Source organism: Carcharodon carcharias, chromosome 17 (assembly GCF_017639515.1).
Source record: "Carcharodon carcharias isolate sCarCar2 chromosome 17, sCarCar2.pri, whole genome shotgun sequence".
Taxonomy (NCBI): Eukaryota; Metazoa; Chordata; class Chondrichthyes; order Lamniformes; family Lamnidae; genus Carcharodon; species Carcharodon carcharias.
In genome coordinates, this window is record NC_054483.1 from 45,676,575 (window position 1) to 45,698,389 (window position 21,815).

The window sequence follows — 21,815 nt, forward strand, 5'->3', positions numbered from 1 at the left end:
GAAGGGCAGGGGGCCTAATATGCTGGTGCAGAACACGTCTTGAAAAGTGTGACGTGCAGAAGCCAGGACTTACTGTCAGGGCCTTGCTCACACCACGGACATCTGAGCAGCAGATGATGCTGAAGTCCAACAGCCACAGGACCCTGGAGGAACGTCCATGGCATGCTGGATGGATTCTCATCGACAAGGCTTTGCTGCGAATCAGCTCATGGAAGGTGGAAAACCAGCATTGAGGGTCTGCTAACGGCGGATGATGGTCGGGGGAGCAGAGAGGAAGGTCCAGCTGTGTTTGGGAGAGGAAGATGTACTGGGAGTTAGGAGAGGAAGGTCTAGGATCGACTGGGGAGAAAGGTGTGTCATGGCGGGGAGGTGGAATAAAGGTGTTGGGGTGAGATTGGGAGGGGGGAACAAAGGTGTCAGGGTGAAGTTGGGAGGGGGAGTCAAAGGCTTTGGGGGGAGGGGTCACAGGAGAAGACAGCAACTGAGGAGGTAGGTGTAAGGGAAGGAGTTTTTGTTTTATTCATTCATGAGATGTGGGCTTCACTGGCTGCGCCAGCATTTATTGCTCAACCTTAGTTACCCTTGAGAAGATGGTGGTGGGCTGACTTCAACCGCTGCAATCCATGTGGTGCAGGTGCACCCATAGTGCTGTTAGGAAGGGAGTTCAGGATTTTGACCCAGTGACAAGTGAAGGAATGGTGACATACTTCCAAGTCTGGATGGTGAGTGACTTGGAGGGGAACTTCCAGGTGGTTGTGTTCCCATGTGTCTGCTGCCCTTGTCCTTTTAGGTGGTAGTGGTCGTGGGTTTGGAAGGTGTTGTCTAAGGAGCCTTGGTGAATTCCTGCAGTGCATCTTGTAGGAAGTACACACTGCTGCCATTGTGTGTTGGTGGTGGAGGAAGTGAATATTTGTGGCAGTCAAGCGGGCTGTTTGTCCCTGGACAGTGGGAGCTGCACTCATCCAGGCAAGTGGGGAGTATTCCATCACACTCCTGACTTATGCCTTGTAATTGCTGAACAGGCTTTGGGGAGTCAGGGGATGAGTTACTCGTCGCAAGATTCCTAGCCTCTGACTTCTCGGAGCAGGGAGTCTGGTGAATGGGGTAGTGGGGAAGATGGAGCAGGGAAGAGGCCAGTTTTGGGCGCGGGGGGGGAGGAGGAGGGGGGGGTGGGAGGGGGGGGGAAGGGGAGGAGGGGGTGGGGGAGGGAGGGGGAAGGATGGAACAGTCCAGGGGGAAGGAAGGTGGTGTTGGAAAGGCTGTCTTTTCTTAAAAAAGTTAAGGTACCAGCACCGGATGAGATGCATCCAAGGGTACTGAGGGAAGGGAAGTGAGTGAAAATTGCAGAGCCACTGATGATAAACCCTTCAGTCTTCCTTAGACACCGGGGAAGTGCCAGAGGACTTGAGAACTGCAAATGTTACACCCTTGTTCAAAAAGGGGTGTAAGGAACAAGCTGTCAACTACAGGCCTGTGAATTTGACCTCTAGTTTCCAGAAGTTTCCCTACTACATAGTATGGGATAAAATCAATGATCACTTAGACAAGTGCAAGATAATTAAGGAAAGCCAGCATGGGGTCATCAAGGGAAAATCATGATAACTAACTTGCTGGAGTTTTTTGAGGAGGTAACAAAGTTGATAAAGGAAACCCTGTTGATGATGTGTATATGGATTTTCAAAAGGCACTTTAATACAGTGCCACACAACAGACTTGTGAACAAAATTCTAGGTCATGGAATAAAAGGGAAAATAGGCAGTTGGGTAAGAAATTGGCTGAGTGACAGGAAACAATAGTGATAAATAGTTGTTTTTCAGATTGGAGGAAGGTTTGTAGTGGAGTTCCTCAGGGGTCAGTATTTGGACCCTTGTTCTTCCTGATATATTAATGACCTGGACTGTGGTGTGCAGGGCATGATTTCAATATTTGCATATGATACGAAGATTGGAAATGGTATCAACTGTGATGGGGATAGTCTTAAACTTCAAAAGGACACAGACTTGTTGGTGGATTGGGCAGACAAGTAGCCGATGAAGCTCAATGCAGAGAAGTGAGATGAAACAGTATAAAATAAAGGGAGAGCCTCTAAAGGAGAGGTGTAGGAACAGAGGGACCTTGGTGTATACGTACATAGGTTATAGAAGATGACAGGGCATATTGAGAGAGTAGTTAATAAAACATATAGCATCTTAGGCCATATTAATAGGGGCATTGAGTACATGAGTAAGGAGGTCATGTTAAATTTGCATAAGACCTAGTTAGGCCTTATCTGGAGTACCTAGGCCAGTTCTGAGTGCCATACTTGAGGAAGGATATAAGGGATTGGAGAGAGTACAGAGGAGATTCACAAGAATGATTCCCAGGATGAAGAACTCTAGCTATGAAGACAGGCTGGGACTGTTTTCCTTGGAGAAAAGAAGGCTGAGAAGAGAATTGATAGAGGTATTCAAGACCCTGACGGGTATGGCTGGGGTAAATAGTAAGAAGTTGTTCCCACTGAAGAGAACACCCAAGAACTAGAGGGCACAGATAAAAATAATTGACAAAAGAGTACATCTGATGTGAGGAAAATATTTTTCACCCAGAGGATGGTTGGAGTCTGGAAGAAACTTTCTGAAAGGGTGGTAGAGGCAGATTCAATCGAGGCATTCAAAAGGGAGTTGGATTGCTACCTGAGAAAAGAGAATGTGTAAGATTATGGGGATAAAGCAAGAGTGGGACGAGCTGCAAACTCAAATGGCCACATCCTGCACTGTAGAGATATTGAGAGGGGGAGGAGGCTTGGAGAAGGAGGGAGGAGTCCAAGGGGGTAGGGGAGAGGGAGGGAGGAGCTGGGGGGAGGGGGCAGTGGAGTGGCTCTGAGTCCATGACTGCCTCCTGGGGAGTGAACTGAGGACAGGCACAGTAGGAGGGCATGGTGAGAATGACTTGCGTCAGAGTGAGGTGGTTGAGTGGGAGGGTTAGTATGCAATGGTATCAATAGAAGGAATAGTGAGGGTGGTTGGTGGGTTCTCAGAGGCAGGCACGAACTCTAGGGGTGGGAAAGAGGAGCTAGGTAGGGTAATGGGAATGGGATTTACAGGAAGGAAGGGAATGTGCACGTTCACCTGGACATCCCTGAAAGAGAAGGGTTGTGGCTGGTAGGTCACAGTTGGGGAGGTAGAAGGTGATGCCAGGTTGACAGTGATGGGCAAAGGAAAAGGGTGCCTGGGGGAGAGGAAAGAATGGGATAAGCACAAGAAAAACTGTAGAACTACCATGCTTGCTAAATCGAAAGTGAAACGAGAGTCATGGTGGCGGAGAACAGGTGCTGCATGGGAGTGTGATCAGTGGGTGGGTGGAGATGCAGGTCAGCTTAGATGGACAACTGAAAGCAAACCCCAGCAGGCGACATTGAAAATGTTCAGGACATTGAGATGTGTGATGCCAAAAGGATCCGCGTGCATGGGAGACTGCAGAAGGCCCTGCCAGGCTTACACGTCTCCCTCTAGAATCACTCGTGGGCCAGCTGTATGCAGCTGAATTGCTACTGGGTTTGCTGGGGGTGGGGGGACGCAGTGGAAGGCCTCGCGAAGCTTGTCTATGAAGCTGAAAGACACCGAAGCACATTATTCAGAGAAAATGAATATATTTTCAGATTGTAAACATGATCAGAATTTCTTAACTTTTCATCTTCAATTTCTAGGTGCTGCCCTGACATCAGCAGGGGTAGAGACAGTTTATGCAGTGGTTGGCCCTGTTGCCTCCAATGACTTCAGCGTGAGTCTCTGGAGAGTAAAGGCCTTGGGGGGCCCTGCCTTGTTTTGGTTGTTCTCCTGTGGGCCAGCTGCTTCCTCTGTAGTGACAGGGGACTAAGCTGAGGGGGTCATAGGCAAAGGGTCCTTGGAGGGAGAGGTTAGCCTCTGAGATTCCTAAGTAAATGACCCGGGGTGTCCAGCTGCCGTTCCTCCTCCACTGGGGTGCCTGAGGTCCCCAGCCTCGCTCCTTGAGGGGAATGAGCACCTTGGGAGGCATTAAGGTGCCCCGTTTTCCCCCTTGCATTGCCTCTGCAGGAACTCACCCGTGGCTACAGCGATGGAGCGCATTTCTGTGTACATCTCCATGCTCTACTGGATTAGGGTCTCCATGGTGTCCACCATCTTCCCCATGGAGACCTCCATTCACACACGTGGACACCACTTCACCAGAGACCAGGTGGGGACACACCTCCAACTCGCATGCCACTCTGTGTAGGGCTTCCAACAGCACTGTGATGTTCCCCTGCCTTCTGTTGATGCTCCTGGACAAGTTGGAAGGCCCGTCATCTAACTCAGACCTCAGAAATGCCTCTTCCCCAGCAGTCCTCCGGGTGCCGGGAACTCGGCTGAACCTGCCTCCTCCTGCTGTGGACATGTATCCATGCGGTGACCACCAGATTGCGAACCAAAGCCTGCTCTAGATCTTGGCCCCACCAAGCTGTGTGTCTCTGTGCTGGTGGAGAGTCTGGGTAAGTGCTGTGACAGGCCTTCCAGGCTGCTTATTTCTAGCTCTTCAATGGAGGAGAAGCCCTCTTGGTTGGAGGTGATATGAATGGGAGCTGAGGGACTGCCTGGTTGAGGGTATCAGTCGTCAGCAGAGCTCCCTTTGAACTAAAATAGAGATAATTAGTGCATGCCAGCAGAGTCAATGCCTGTTGCGGCATTGAATGGCTGTCGTCTTTTGCAGGGCGTTGGCACTGACCACTACTGCCACTGCCTCCCATGCTAGATTGGTGACCTCCCTTGCTGACCTTCGCCCAGAGCAGGGGTAGAGGACATCACAGTGGGCCTCATCTGCGTCCAAAAGTCACTCAAGTGATGCGTCATTAAACCAGAGGGCTGCAGTCTTCTCGCTTTTCAGGGCCATGTTCTCTCTGCAGCAAGGCTGGAAAGTGGACTGGAAGCACTGAGAGGTGTGCATGTGGCTGGACTTAATGACATCCAGCATAACAAAGGTGCAAAGTGATGGTGTGTTAGGTGAAAGAGAGCTCACCCGCCATCGAAACGGCATGTTTTCCAAGAATGCATAATTATTGACAGGATTGGGACGATACAGCGTGAAAAGCCACCATTGCGGCTGGCGGGTAAAACATCCTTTTTTCCCACCCTCTGCACTTCGTGCAAATCTGAGACGATTCCGCCCTCTGGAGTGGGCATTTTTGGAAATGCAGGTATGACATAGTGCCTGTTTCTGCTCCTTGCAAATCAAACATTTTATGTCAAATTGGATAAATCAGGAAAGGTTTTCCTCATGTTTTTAGGCCTTCTCTACTCTTTTTAACTACCGTATCTTAGATTGTTCTCACAGGTGAAAACCAACTCCCTATTCTTTTGAGCACCTTCAACCCTTGGTGGCTTAGTCAACATTCACTTAACATGCATAAAGAAATTAGTGTACTTTAGCAATTAAAATTACCCCCTTAAGTCTCTGTCTTCAATTCACAGTGGACCATCACAACACCATACCTCATTTTGGGTTAAAACTATTAAGGAAGTTTATTCCATAGACAAATGAGCAAATAAATGAGTTCTGGTGTATTTTTAGCAGAAATTCTTTGATCCAATTCTAGACAAAAATATTACAGGTTAATTTTGTTAATATGTTATGTATGTACAGTGGTTCTTATATTTCTTACCACTGCGGGTGCTGGGCAAGACTGAAATGTCTCTTCTAGAAGTTTTAAAGTGTCTCTGGTTTAAACTTCAGCTTTAAATATCCTTGAACACAGCTATTGGAACTTTTCTGTATTTGGATGACTCAGTTGTATTTAAAAATAACTATTTGGCATGAATATACCAGTATCTCTTGAAAGTACATCTTTTGATTATCTGCTCCTATCACTGCTTGCTTGTCCCTACAACCACACCACCCCCCCCCTCCACTTTTCTGTCCCCCCGCGCCCGCCCCCACCAATACCTGAAACCAGCTTATATTTCACCCCTCTCCTTGGATTCACCTAGTTCTGTTGAAGGGTCATGAGGACTCGAAACATCAACTCTTTTCTTCTCCACTGCTGCCAGACCTGCTGAGTTTTTCCAGGTAATTCAGTTTTTGTTTTCTCTTGAAAGTATCTTTGTTCCTAGCTCAGCCTTTGCAAACAATGAACTTTATTTTGCAGGGGGTTGCAGGGATGATGGTCAACTGTCAGTTGCTTACCTTTCCTGCACCGAAATCTTCAAGGTGCTGTCTGTAAATTAAATGCTCTGCCACGATCAATGCTGTACCCTACCTCCACCCCAAAGTCAGCAGTCATTGAAAGCAGTAAGCATTTTAACTTTTCCTGCTCCCACATTACTGTTAGAAACCCCAGAAAATGTTACACCCTGAACAGTCCTAACTGGAGGGGAGGCTGCACAAGTATCCCCATCCTCAATGATGGAGGAGCCCAGCACACAGTGCAAAAGGCAAGGCACTCTTCAGCCAGAAGCACCGAGTGCATGATCCACCTTGGCCTCCTGAGGTCCCCAGCATCATAAATAGTCTTCAGCCTATTGAGTTCGCTCCATGTGATATCAAGAAATGGCTGAAGGCACTGGATACTGCAAAGGCTATGGGTCCTGACTGCATTCCAGCTATAATACTGAAGACTTGTGCTCCAGATCTAGCTGCACCCTTAGCCAAGCTGTTCCAGTATAGCTTCAACACGGGCATCTACCTGGCAATAGTTCCAAGTATGCCCTGTCCACAAATAACAGGACAATTCCAACCCAGCCAATTACTGCCCCTTCAACCTACTCTTGATCATCAGTAAAGTGATGGAAGGTGGTATTGACAGTGCTATCAAGCCTGCACTGACTCAACAAAAACCTGCTCACCGATGCTCAGTTTGGGTTCCGCCGGGTCCGCTCAGCTCTTGATTTCATGACAGCAAACATGGTCAAAAGAGCTGAACTCCATTTGGGGTGAGAGTGACTGTCCTTGATGTCAAGGCAGCATTTAACCAAGTGAGGCATCAAGGATCAAGCAAGACTGGAGTCAATGGGAATCGTGGGGGGAAACTTTCCACTGGTTGGAGTCGTATCTAGCACAAAGGAAGATGGTTGTACTTGTTGGAGGTCAGTCATCTGAGTCAGAGGACATCATTGTTGGAGCTCCTCAGTATAGTGTCCTAGGCCCAACCATTTCAGCTACTTCATCAATGACCTTCCTTCAGGTCAGAAGTGGGGATGTTCGCTGATGATTGCACAATATTCAACACCATTTGTGACTCCTCAGATACTGAAGCAGCCTGGGCCCATTTGCAACAAGACCTAGACAACATTCAGGCTTGGGCTGATAAGTGGCAAGGAACATTCATGCTACACAAGTGTTAGGAAATGACTGTCTCCAACATGAGAGAATCCAACCATCTCCCCTTGATATTCAATGGCATTACTATCTCTGAATCCCCCAATATCAACATCCTGGGGGCTACCATTGACCTGAAACTGAACTGGACTAGCCATATAAATACTGTAGCTACAGGAACAGGTCAGAAACTGGGAATTCTGTGGAGAGTAACTCATCTCCTAACTCCCCAAAGCCTGTCCACCATCTACAAGGCACAAGCCGGAAGTGTGATGGAATACTCTCCGCTTGCCTGGATGAGTGCAGCTCCAACAACACGCAAGAAACTTGACACCATCCAGGACAAAGCAGCCCGTTTTGATTGGCACCCCGTCCACCACCTTCAGCATCCACCCCCTTCACTACTGACGCACAGTGGCAGCAATATGTACTATCTTCAAGATGCCCTGCAGCAACTCACCAAGGCTGCTCCAACAACACCTTCCAAATCCATGACCTCCACCACCTAGAAGGACAAGGGCAATAGACACATGGGAACACCACCACCTGCAAGCTCGCCTCCAGGCAACAAACCATTCTGACTTGGAACTATATCCCCATTCCTTCACTGCTGCTGGGTCAAAACCTTGGAACTCCCTCCCTAACAGCCCTGTGGGTATAGCTAGACACATGGGCTACAGTTGTTCAAGGCGGTGGCTCACTACCGCCTTCTCAAGGGCAATTAGAGATTGGAGATTGGCAATAAAAATGCTGGCTTAGCGTGTGATGCCCTTGTCCTTTGGAGAAAAAAAAAGAGCCAGGTTTTAACTGTGTAATTAATAAAATTTGAACAATAGAACTTGTCTTGATTCAAATAATTTTGCAATCGTGGAATGCTGCTAACGGTGCACATTTGTTAAGATACTTTTTTAGTTAATTTTCAGAATATTTTGGTTTCTACGATCACCCTATGAGTGTGTCCCAATCTTTAATTTGTTGGACATATTTTAAATATTAAGCAGTTTTGTTTCCTTTTTGTGAGTCTGTGAAAATCCTTCAATGTGATTGGCTGATTGGACAGCCAGATCACAGCAGCTTAGCAAGTTATAACCAGACTGTAGCTGATTGATTTATTTTGTGGGTGATTAGTGACTATTAAAGGAAACACTGCAGAATCAAAGGCAAAACTGCTTCATGTCCTATTACATCCCTGTCCCCTCAATACTGGAGATCTTTTCTTCTCTTTCAGAAACAGTTTTGCATACTGAAATTATTTTTATAAGAGCAAATATTTGGTTTAACATTAGTTCAACCCCAGTAATTTGAGAGTTTCATACATTAGGTTCATCACAATGTTGTATACAATGTCATTTTGTGTCAACAATGGGTTACTAAGCAATAAATTGATTTGATGTATAATGCCAGAGCTTTTTTTTTCAGGATATATGTCATAACGCTCTGACATATCTAAACTAATTGATAGCATTTTCGTTTCAGTAATGATGATCACTATAAAACCAGTTCCAAATTCTCCGGGATTGATATGAATGCAGCTAGACTATTATTCCATAGACTCATACAGTCTGACCATCCTCGGATTTCGCAACAGGTATTGTCTGCTTAGGTGTCTGCATTTAATAGAATATAACCTTACATTCTGGTAGCAGTTTAGTTAAGATCCTCCCCTGAGAAAGTTAGAGCATTTTTTTTCCCCTCGGTGTTGATTTGACATTTGGAATTGATGGACAATACATTTCATTATGTTTTGGTAAAGTGCACTCCCCAGTAGAGGGACATTTAACATGAAGTGAGGGTAGACCAACTGTTCCTGTTAGTTTAATAAATGTATATCTTACATGGTTGAACCCTGTGGCTAACTCTTCTGTTCCCCTGATTGAAAGAAGTTGTGGAAAGGGAGAGCCAATTAAGAATATGCATTTGTGCAACTCTTGAACTATTGAAACTAAATATACCCAATTCTAGACTGTGTTTGAGTTGGCTTTTAACATTGTGGGTGTTTTGGCTATTTTTGTGTGAGGTATTCCCAGAAGGTAGGTTGTGTTTACCATAACTGAGCTCAGCATCTAAAAGAGAGCAGGAGGATTATTTTGTGTTTAACTTCACCATATCCATATTGCCTTGTTTAAGCAACAACTTTGGCTTGGGGGCTTTTCAGCAGAGCCCATATTCTCAACTGAACTGACCAATGAAAAAGCTGTAGGCTGAAATTTTGAGGATCTCTCTTTTTAGTTCTGGAAACTAACTTCAAAACTTCAAGATAAAAGTAAAATACTGTGGATGCTGGAAATCTGAAACAAAAACAAAAATTGCTGGAACAGCTCAGCAGGTCTGACAGGAGATCTCCAGAGATGCTGTCAGACCTGAGTTTTTCCAGCAATTTTTGTTTTCAAAACTTCAAGGTTTTTTTTATCTATTTGTTCTTGGGATGCGAAAATAGATTAGTGGGTAACATAGAAGTGCGTCCAAAAATCTCAGTGGCAACAGGTTAGTTAAAGGAAAGAGGCTGCTAGGGACCCAAAAAGATGATCTAGTGGAAGCAGAGAGCATGGCTGAGATACTAAATGATAACTTTGCACTTTGCATCTGTTTTCACTAAGGTGCTGTGAAATCTATAGTAATAGAGGAAGTAGGAGAGAAACTGGATGGAATTAAAAATACAGAGGTACTTAAAAGGTCGGTGGTGCTCAAAGTAGAAAAGTCACCCTATCTGGATGGGGTGCATCCTAGATTGTTGAGGGATATAAGGGTGGAGACAGCAGTGGCTCTGGCCAGAATCTTCCAATGATCCTTGGATATTGGAATGATGTCAGACAACTGGAGAATTGCAATTGTTACACCCCTGTTCCCAAAAAAATGAACGAAGGGATAAACCTGGAAACTACAGGCCAGGCAGGCTAATGTGGGGAAACTTAGCTTTGTCTTGTATTACTGTATCTAATTGTCGCTTTGAAAAAATATGGATCAACAAATGAGACCCAACACAGATTAGTTAACAGCAAATCATATGTGACTAACTGGATTGAATTTTTTGGTCTAACAGGGAAGGCAGGGGAGTGGGAGTTGGTGTGGGGGGGTGGGGGAGGAAAGAGTATCTGAGAGTACCACATCATAGGTTTATTAGCACAATTGAAGCCCATGTGATTAAAGGGCCAGTGGCAACATGGATACAATATTGACTGAGGGAATGAATGAGTGGTTTTTAAGACTGGAGGAAAGTGTGCAGTGGTACCATGAGGGGTTGGTATTGATTTGGGTATACATGGCACCATTTGGAAATTCTGTAATAAGTGATGAGAAGGTGACAGACATCAAGAGGCAATATACTGGTGAAATGGACAGAGACACTGGGTGGATGGAATATGAAGAGATTTCATATTGAGTTTGAACGTGATGTGGTTAAGTCAGAAACTGGATTCTTAATTTAAACAAAGCCAATTAAGAAGGTATGAAGAGTGAGTTGGCTATGGTAGATTGGGAAATTAGATTAAAATAAATGTTGGTGGATAAATGAGGGAAAACATTTCTTAAAAATAATTCATAATTCTCAATGAATATGCATTCCTTTGAGGAATAAAAATTCCACTGGAAAAATAGTTCAAGTATGGCTAGTAAGAGAAATAAGCAATTAAATTAAGAGGCTTACAATATTTTGAAAAAGAACAGTCCCTGGTTTCGACTTAATCACATCACTCTGACAAGCATCTACTGTTTCATCAGTTTATCTTCTGAAATCTTTTATTTTCTCAATTTGTTTTACTAAATTTCTGAATTTTGTTATTTGCAACTGTAAGCCAGTTAGACGAGCATCAATAATAGATAACAATAATAGAGAATATTGGAATCTGTTGTTAGGGACATGGTAGCAAAGTATTTTGAAAATCATAATGATTAGACAAAGTTGACACTCCTTTATGAAAAGGAAATTGTATTTGACAAATCAATTAGACAACTTTGAGGGTGAAGCTGGTGATAGATAAGATTGAGCCAGTGAATGCATTATATTTGGATTTTCTCACCATATTTTATATTATGCCACACAAGATGAGGACTCTGAGACCATGGTATTGTGTTAGCATAGATTGAGACTGGATCAATGGACAGAACAGAGCAAAAATAAACAGGTCCTTTTTCAGGTTGGCTGGTTGTAACTAGTGGAGCACAAGCATCAGTTTTTTTTGGTTTCAGCTATTTTTACTCTATATCAACAACATGGATGAGAAAATCAAGTGTAATATAAGCAAGTTTTCTAAAGATATGCAGGTGCTAAAATAAACTGTGAAAGGAAAAAAGCAGAGGCTGCAAAAGGATATAAGCCAATTAAGTGATTGTACAAAGTGACAGATGGAGCGAAATATGAAACTATCTACTTGGACAGGAACCATAGAAAAGCAGAAATTTTTTTAAGGCGAGACACCTGAAAATATTGATGTTTAGAGGATTTTGGGTATTCTTGTAACAAATCACAAAGCTAAAATGCAGGTGCTGCAAACAATTGGGAAGGAAAATTGTATGTTGGCCTTTATTCACTGAGCTTGGTTCAGCTAGCAGCATTGTCCTCCAACTCAGAAGATTGCAATTCAAGTTCCACAACTGGAGTAACGCGCACAAATCTAGACTGACGCTCCAGTGCAGTATGAGGAAAAGCTGCACTGTCGGAGGTGCTGTCTTTCAGATGAGGTGTTAAGCCAAGGTTCTGTTCGCCTACCCAGGTGGACATAAAAGATTGCATGGAGCAGGGGTGTTATACCCGATGCCCTGCCTAATATTTATTCCTCAATCAGCATGACAAAAACATCTGGTCATTAATGTGCTGCTGTATATGGGAGCTTGCTGCCACATTGGCTGCCATATTTCCTACATTTACATCACTTCAAAAGTACTTAAATGGTAAGTGTTTTGGGACATCCTGAGGTCATGAAGGCATGGCAGATTGAATGGCCTCCTCCTGTGCTGTAATCATTCTATGATTCTCTTAATCTCTCTTTTCCTTGCTTATCAATTTCTTGGTCCTCTGCTGAATTCTAAAAGAAATAATTGGAACTTGTAACAAAACTAATGTAATAATTGTGGAGGACTTTAATCTTTATGCAAACGGACAAATCAAATTGGAAAAAGTGCTTGAATTGAAAGGTAGCTTTGTGACAGTTCCCTGGAGCAATAGATTGTGGAAACAACTAGGGATAAAGCTATTTTAGACCAGGAAGAAGCAATTCAAAATGTTCAACAAAAAGATACTCAGTTCAGAAACAAAAATTCAGAGAAAGATCCATCCAAAGCTCACCAGGGAGGCTGAGGATAATAGATTTAAAAAATAGGCCTATAATATTGCAAAGAATTATATGTTTGAGGATTGGGAGTGTTTTAGAAACTAGCAAAGGGCCACCAAAAGGTGATAAAATCATGTGAGAGTCTAGTCAGGAAATAAAAACAGATTTGTAAGAGCTTTCACAGTTATATAAGGAGGAGAGTAACTGTTGGTCCCTTAGAGGCAGAAAATGGAGAAATGATCTTGGGAAATGAGGAAATGGCAAAGACATTGAACAAATACTTTGCCAGTCTTCACATTAGAAGACAGAAATTACATACCAGCAATAGAGAGCATCCTAGAGACAAATAAGAGCAAGGAACATAATATCAGCAGAGAAAAGCGATTGGAGAAACTTGAGGGACTAAAAGCCAATAAATCTGCAGAACCTATTTGTGTATATTCAGGTTCTAAAAGAGGTAGCTGCTCAGATGGTGGAGGCACTGGCTATGATCATACAAAATTCCCTAAATTCTGGAATAGCCCCAGCAAATTGGAAGCTAGCAAACGTGACACCGTTTTTCAAGGAGGGAGAGAAAACTGGGAACTTAAGGCCAGTTAGTTTGACATTAATCATTGGGAAATGCTGAAATTATTTGTAAGGAATTCTTAACAATGTGCTTAGAAAATTGTAGTAGATCAGACAATGGTTTTACAAAAGGGAAATTATCTTTGACAAATTTATTAAGAGTTTTTCTGAGGCTGTAACTCAGGACAAACAGAGGAGCCAATAGATGTAGTATACTTAGGTTTCCAAAAGGCATTAGAAGGTGCCACCAAAAGGTTAATGCACAAGTTAAGGGCTCATGAAGTGGGAGGTAATATGAATGGAGGATTGTTTAATAGGCAGGCTGTGACTAATGGAGTGCCACATGGATCAACCCAGGGACTTAGCTATTTACAATCTATAATCATAATATACAACTTTTGTCTTTTATGCACTTTTCTGATTGGGTTGATTTGGTGGACAGAACCTGGCCCACATGGGGCGTGTGAAAGACAGGAGCATGTGTATTGTATTAATTAGAAGGGTCACAGAGCCACTAAATTCAGATTTTGTAAAACAGCCCTATTGTTATTTTTTCAAATAATTTTGTTGTCTCTTTCTGTCTAGCCAAACACACTACAAGCCACATGTCAGGCAGGCCTCAAATCTGGCTCCCCAGCCACTATCAAACCATTTGTATCCAAGAAAAGCCCAGCCACTATCAAACCTTTTGTATCCAAGAAAAGCCAGAGCCTTCCTTATTGGGAGGCGGTTGCATAGTGGTATTGTCACTGGACTGGTAATCCAGAGACCCAGGGTAATGCTCTGGGGACCCGGGTTCAAATCCCACCACGGTGAAATTTGAATTCAATAAATATCAGGAATTAAAAGTCTACCGATGACCATGAAACCATTGCCATTGTCATAAGAACCCATCTGGTTCACTAATGTCCTTAGGGAAGGAAACCTGCTGTCTGGTCTGGCCTACATATGGCTCCAGAAGTGCCCTCTGAAGAATGGGCAATAAATGCTGGCCTAGCCAGCAACGCACATATCCCACGCACAAATAAAAAAAAATTAACTCCCCCCATCCCCCTTCCCAGCAGGTGGGAGACATTTCAACTTCTTCTGATGTTTGAGAGATCAAAGTATGCGAAACAGGGCTCGAAGTGCTGTGTGAACACATGGTCTTTGATACCCCCTATCAGCCCCTCCTCAAAAAAGAGCCTTTCTTTTCTGGGAGCTTTAGGTTAGTGGTTGCTGCTTTCTGGCATGATTGCTCTCACTTTAGGTCGTTTGGAGCACGTGAGGCATGCACCTCTGCCAGTGGTGGCTGACAGCAGCCGGGGTGGTGATGGTGATTGGTGGAGGAAGTACAGCAGAAGGTAAGAGAAGCCCAACAACACAATTACCCTGGCTGGGGGAATTGGGAAGGAGGGGGGAAAACAAGGGAGAGATGATTAGTGGTGGCAGAGGGGTGTGGCGCTTTGGTGAGTGAAGAAAACAGTGGAAGATAAGGCAGCTGAACTACAAAGTTACCCTGGTTGGGATTGGGAATGAGAGAGCAAATGCATTGGAGGTATGGGATGGCGTAGGAAGAAGGAATGGGAATGAGAAGAGAGGAAAGGTTGGGATGGGATTCAAAGGAGTACTGTTGCAATAATTCACTCATTTCACCCCAAATTTTTTGCAGGTACCTAGTCTTTGAGTTGGAGAATAAGACTGAGAATAATGTTTACTGGTGATACAAAGGTGGAAATGTGGGGAGGACACAGGCTGTAAAGAGATATAGACAGATTAAATAAGTGGACAACAAGGTGACGGATGGAGTATAATGTGGGGAAGTGTAAGGTTATTTACTTCGGCAGAAGAATAGCAAAACAGAATATTTTTTTTGAAAGGCAAGAAATTTCTAAATGTTGATGTTCAGATGTACTTGGGTGTATTCAACACAAAGTTAGCATACAGCAAGCAATTAGGAAGGCAAATGACACAGCCTTTATTGCAAGGTGATTGGAGTACAAGAATAAAGAAGTTGTGCTGCAGGTGCTTTGAGATCACACCTGGAGAACTGTGTACAGTTTTGGTCACTATATTTAAGGAAGAATATACTTGCTTTGGAGGAGGTAGATGGAAGGTTCACTAAATTTTTGACCCAAAGGATTATGAATCTTTGGAATTCCCTACTCAAGAGGGTTGTGGATGCCCCATCGTTGAGTATATTCAAAACCAAGATGGACGTATTTTTGATCTGTCTGGAAATCAAGAGATATGGAGAATGGGCAGGAAAGTAGAGTTGCAGCAGAAGATTAGCTATAATTATATTAAACAGTAGAGCAGGCCTGATGGGCCATGTGGCCGACTATACCTATTTCTTATGTTCTTGAAGTTAAATATCCTGCAATATTTAGTTTCCAACCCTGGTTACTTTGCAGCCTCGCCTCTAATGGCTATTGGATCAAACCTATTAATTTCTATTTGTGCTATTAATTTGTTTAACTTGCAAACGCTTCATGCATTCAGATGGGCATTCAACCTTTAGTTTTGACTTCTTAATTTTCACTGAGCTCACCTTAGTCACTACCCTTGTTGTTCCTTCCTGACCCACACTCAGCGACAGCTCTGCTTTTCACATCTTCCTTGCTGCTTTTGAATTTACTTTTTCCTGAACCCTCTCCTCTCTACTTCATTAATTTAGGAAGATGTTAAAACAAATACAGAATTCAGCTGCTATGGTGAAGGGTCATGGACCTGAAACATTGGGCTGAATCTTCCAGTCAGCATGTGGGGACGGACCCGACAAGCTGACGCGTAAAATGACACGATGACATCGGGCATTCGTCCCGACGTCATTGCACATCTTCTCGATACTTCATTTGGCGGGCGCATGCCGAAGGCAGCTGCACGCCTGCCAAAATGTCAACAGCCTATTAAGGCCACTAAAAAAGTAATTGAACTAGTTAACACTGCCCGTCCAGCCTTAAGTTTGGCGGGCAGGCGAAGAGCCCAAGTGGCCTTTGTGTTTTTCAGGAAATCTCATCCACAGGCGGGATGAGGTTTCCTGAAACTTTTATTAAATAAATAAATAATTTTTTCCACACTTCACAAACATGTCCCAGATCATGTGACACTGTCACATGAGATGATATGTTTAAATTTTTACTCATTTAAAAAGTTTTATAAACCATTCAATCTCCCTGAGGAAGCTCCGTGCCTCAGGGAAATTGTTGTGCTCTTTGCTACCGGCCGCACATTATGCTGGACAGGCCTTAATTGGCCCGCCTGCGCAATGTGGTGGCACGGAGTCGATTTCGGGCAGCGATCGGCTCTGCGCCTGTTCCTGTCCACCATATTCTCCCCATTATCTCTGCTTTTTCTCCATCGGTACTGCCTGACATGGGTGTTTCAAGAATTTTTGTTTTTACCACTTTATTCTTAAAGAATTCAGCTTTTATTTTGTGTAAAACATTCTTTTGGATGTTAGATTTTTAACAACTGAGGAAAAATATAATCATTTTTATTTGAAGGGTTACTTGAGTGAATTGTTTCATCAAATTGAAGGGGAAATGGGGAACTAGCAAAAAGTTGGTACAAAATGTGATTGAAAATTAGTGACAAGTAAAGTTTTTATAGATAAAGGCCAGCAGTTTCCATTTTAGGCTCAGTCAGAGATTCAGGTGCAAATTACGCTAATTTTAAAAGCTGTGTTTTCCATCCACCCAATAAATGATTCTGCTGAAACCTGTTTGTATTTTAGTGAATGTAAAATCTGCCACGAGCCAGCTTTTAGAATGTAACTTTAAAAAAACTGAACATGAAAGATATTCCTTAGTATATTTTAGAATGATAAACTGGTACAGCTTTATTAATCTTTTACGCTGGGTTGGCTGATTTCAGACAAATTGAACAGACAAACAGTGCAACCTAACAGAAACTCCAGGCCTAGATTTTTAATAAGTCAATTTCTAGTAGCATTGTCTGTGGAGTCAAGGCGTAGTGTAGTGAATGGGGGAATTATCGGATCGGAGATTTAGGTATCATTCAGTTGTATATTTAATTCCTAAATATCATTATTTATATGTTTAAAACATGTGAACTTGTTATGTTTTATGTACATATAATATATACAACAATGCCTATGTAAACTTGCGATGCCTTAAGTATTCCTCTAGCCAATCAGTGTTGCAACATCTTCACTGGGGTGGGAGGGAAGAGGTAATAAAACACCCTGAGCCAGTTTTCATAATCAGTGTTGACGTAAGAATTGATTTATGGGATAAGTTGACAGGAAATGTGCCTGTAGGTATAAGTTTTTAATATATTGGCACCAGTCTTTGTAGTATTGCACAGTGTTAAGGTCAAAAACAATGTGGAAGATAGAATGAGAAAAGACAAAATTATTTCAGCACCCTTGAGAGGGACTGGACCAGGCCACTAAACTGACTCAATAAGGGAAGCTGGATGACAATGCAGGCTGGCTATCTCTGTGTGGTGGATGGAAAGGAAGCCCAATATCCAAGAGCCAGAGAGGGCTTAGAAATTCAGTGTGAGCAGGTGGTTGGGAGCTTACGAGCATTTCTTGCCAATTGTTCATTTGCAATATTGCCCAAGGAGGCTGGTAATCGATATTGAGGGAGTGTCAGTATATTCCAGACTGCCCCAGGGATATTATTAGCATCAGACATGGGGTCCAGACCAACAGTGTCCGGTTAACCCTGGAACTGCTTTCGGATGTAAGGTTCCTAATTAGATATCGAAGGATATATAAATCTGTAATCTTTTGTCCATCTAAATCTAACTGGCATTTGTTGTCAACAGTGTTAATTTTCTGGCTTTCAATGAGAGATTACTTGAAGTGGAGTGGAGCAGAGAGATTTTTGTGTGGAAAATTTAACAAGGCAAAAAAAATTCCACCATGATAATTGCTGTTCTAAATTAATGAAGCAGAAGCATTTTGTTAAACAGCAATTGTCTTTGGTCACGATAAATATTTGCAGCATCTTAGCCTTTCTATTCAGTTTTGTACTTAGCCTTTGATGGATTCCTCTTGTTGCTCTGACTGATTTCTGTAAACTTTGAAGTGAGGAATTAAAATAGATTTAGAATTGGGTCTTTGCATTCTAACAGGTAGAGATCTTGTTGCTTCTGATTATTAACCAGCATCTCTTGGTTTGTCTCTAGATAGCAGCTAGTATGGAGAAAAACTTGATCCCAAGACTTTCAAATTCTCCACCTGATGTAGAGGCCTTGAGGATCTATGTTACTCTTCCAGAGTGCCCCCCCATGAATGATGTCAACAACTATGTAACATTAGCCATTCCGTTTGGAATGGCTATTGTAAAGCTTGAAAAAGTGCCACTGAAAGTACTTGGTAAATATATTTTGTAAAATTATTGGTACTTGAAAAACAATTAAATATCTAGGACAAGAATTACATGATTTATTGTGGAAATGTTTGCTTTATCTTTAAGTATGGAGTCTAGTTTAGCTTTTGGTCATGTAGAAATATGGATGTGATTGCCAACTCAGCAAATATTTGTATTGGTGTGACACTCGTTGTCTTTTATAAAAGCTAGATTTTATTTAACTAAAATGTTGGATAAATTAATGTATATCTAAACAAAAATAATTGAAAATGCTGTTTTAAAAATTCCAAAATCTTTAACTTCACAAATGTGTTCTGTTGACAACTACACTCTAAGACCCAGTTATATGTACTTGTAGCACCCTGTCCACTAGTTCTATTCTTCTCTTCATTGCAGCATATTCCTGACCTAAACCGTTGCATATTATGCCTTAAAATTACATCATAAAAAATAGTAACAGCCTATTATTTAAAATATATTTTGGGATTTTACTATTTCTATTGCATCCTTTCAGAATTAATGTATATGGGAGCTTGAAAATTCGTACTTTTGAGCTTAAACTGGTATTGTACGCATTTTACTTTGTATTGCAAAACCATTTACAAATCCCGAATCATTAACTGTAGAAAATTGGTGGACTACGTTTGAACCTGCGTTCTTTCAGAAGGTTGTGGAACTTTATAAGGATGTTGTAGTATTTCTACTGAAACTAACCAAGGTTGGAATGGCTAACTCTGAGCGAAGGACATGGAATAATTTTCTGAAAACCGCCCTGGAGGTATTGGCAATTCTGCATAGGGTGAGTTTGTGCCAAACTACATATACAAATTCTTGACATTTGATTCTGTGTGCACGGTAATGGTTGTCTAAACTCATTTTAAAGTCAATGTTCTTGAACTTCTATTTCTGCATTGTTACAACTTATTAATGCAGGTAAATGAGAAAGCTGGACAGATAATTCAGTATGACAAATTCTATATCCATGAAGTACAAGATCTCATAGACATCAGGAATGATTATGTAAACTGGATTCAATACCAAGTATATGGAGGTGTAAGTAAACATTTCTAATGGCTATATTTAATGAACTCCTGAAAAATTGCAATTAACTGGGCCTTCTGTGGTTTACAACTTCGATAATTTTCATTCATGTCTTTGCTGGGGCAGTAATTCTGCAGTCCTGCACCTGCAGCAAGGAGCCATCCTCATAGGAAACTCAGATCAGAGGTGGGGCTACCAAATGAATTACCTTGTATTTATATGGGACCTGTAGCTAAAAAGCCAAATTGGAAGTGTAAAAATGCATAAAACCTAAAGAATTCTATACTGTAACTTAATATTGCATATTTGCAAGCTGAGTAACTGAATATGACTTGGTTATCCAAAAGGTCCTAAGTTTGGTTCAATAACACTCTTGTTGGTTTTTGTATGCTTGGGCTAATGAAAACTAATCCAATTAGATTCTTTCCCGATGATTAGCTAGTGAAACCCACCTACCTCACTGGAAAATGTGCATATATAACTGTTGGGTGTTGATGGTATCGAACCCTCTGAATAGCTTGGTAACACACCATTGTCTAGGTGCACCAATGAAAAATGGCTGTTTGGATGAGTTACTAAATGTTGGCTTCTACCTGCAGAACTTAATCCAGTGACCTGAGCCTTTGGAGAGTCAGAAGAGCGAAAAGGGACAAAATGTGCTTTAAAAGAAATCTAACAGCCATAAGACCCACCTAATTCTTTTTTAAAAAGACGGCATGTCAGAAACTTTAATGTTCACATTCAGGCAACTGTTCTCTGATACCATGTTAAACTTCGGACTGCCAGTTAGTGAAGGAGACGACCAGAAGTCAATCTTTACTCCGTTTTAGATTTATTTGAAAAGTGAAACATTACAAATGTATAGTTCCTAACTCTACAACCCTGCACCAGTATCAATAAGTGTCTTTTTATATGTGCATAAGTAATTATCTAATGAGTGCCCACCCCTGATCTGTATACACATAACCTTAATTTATACAATTAACACACCAGCCATAGTGTTTTGAGCATTTCTGCACATCGCCCCTTTCCCCGCCATACTCTTCAATCTCCTGCCCCATCATCGGTGACAGAACCTTCAACTGTCTCATTCCTACTCTTTTTTTTGGACTGGTTATCCCACTTGACCTAGCATAAGTTTCCATTCTTAATGGAGGGGTTTTATTTTAAATACAAGGTAATTCTGATATGGTAAGCGTAGGAGAATTAAAGAGAACTTTTTCATGATTCATGCCCTTATGCCATCCATAATAAGTTGGTGTTCCACAGCCAATAAAGTACTTTTGAAGTGTAGTCACTGGGTAACTAGGGAAACAGCAGTTAATCTGCACACAGCAAGTTCCACAAACTAGGATGAGTTATGTGACCAGATATTTGGATTTGATAGCAGTGATTGGTGGATGAATGTTGACCAGGACGCTCCCCTACTCTTCAAATGATACAATAGGGTATTTTACATCCGCCCTATGGGTTTAGTATCTCTTTGGACGGGTGACATCTTTGAAACTGCAGCAATCCATTGCTACAAAAATAGCTATTTGGTCATTTTTTTGCATGTATGTTCTTCTGAGAGAGTTCCTGGCTGCTGGATTACTCTGATCTTTCCTACTTCTGGCTAAACTTTTACATTTTACTCTTAAAGCTAAACATGGAAGGGCGATTTTTTTGTTTTACCATTTTAGGTTTTGTCAGGTGAACTGGCGGCTCAGTCTGGTTTTATATCCTGTTGCTTAAGGATTACCTGTATTTTGTTTAAAGGCATTTTAAATGTTCTGTCATTTTTTAAAAGCAGTTTATACAAGTTTTTTTTCCTCCTTTCTTGGTTCAAAAGGTGTGTTTTTAAGATGCCCTGAAACATAATGTTCCACAGGTGCAAATCCTTTAGATCGTTCCTATTAGCTATTTTTCATCGTTATAACAACTGATGCTTGTAGGGATCCAAGTATCAGGGAATGAAATACTTCACAGTTTCAGTCTGCCAATATTCTCTTTGGTATCACTTGTATTAAAGTCTCTCTTTCAGTAGAATAAGTAAGAAAAGAGTAGGGCAAATAATTTATTTTTTTAAAAAAAGGCCAAGTGACAACTAACTGAAACACTTTAAAATAATTAAGGGTGGTGGTTGAACGTATAACCAAGAATTGTGGGAAGAATAGCAAGCAAAAACTATCAGCTTAGATGACCAGCTCTTTGGGATACGATAAATGATGTGAGGAACTCATTTTTGGAAAATTTGAAAGGTATCCGATTTTGGACATTCTCCGTCCCAAGCTTTTTTAAAAGTGTACAATATTAATTGATCAGCCATGAT

General features: G+C 42.0%; 1 protein-coding gene across 6 annotated transcripts in view; it reads left to right on the plus strand.

Annotated features, from left to right (window-relative positions):
* Positions 1–21,815, plus strand: part of herc4 (HECT and RLD domain containing E3 ubiquitin protein ligase 4) — a 160,002-nt gene that overhangs the window by 95,698 nt on the left and 42,489 nt on the right. For all 6 annotated transcript variants that reach the window (XR_005945633.1, XM_041209392.1, XM_041209393.1 and 3 more), the window contains 4 exons: positions 8,782–8,893; positions 18,279–18,468; positions 19,090–19,262; positions 19,397–19,516. Coding sequence is in view for 5 of the 6 variants with exons in the window: in XM_041209392.1 (XP_041065326.1) it covers positions 8,782–8,893; positions 18,279–18,468; positions 19,090–19,262; positions 19,397–19,516 (595 nt within the window). In the remaining variant the exon portion in view is untranslated. The remainder of the gene's footprint in view (positions 1–8,781; positions 8,894–18,278; positions 18,469–19,089; positions 19,263–19,396; positions 19,517–21,815) is intronic.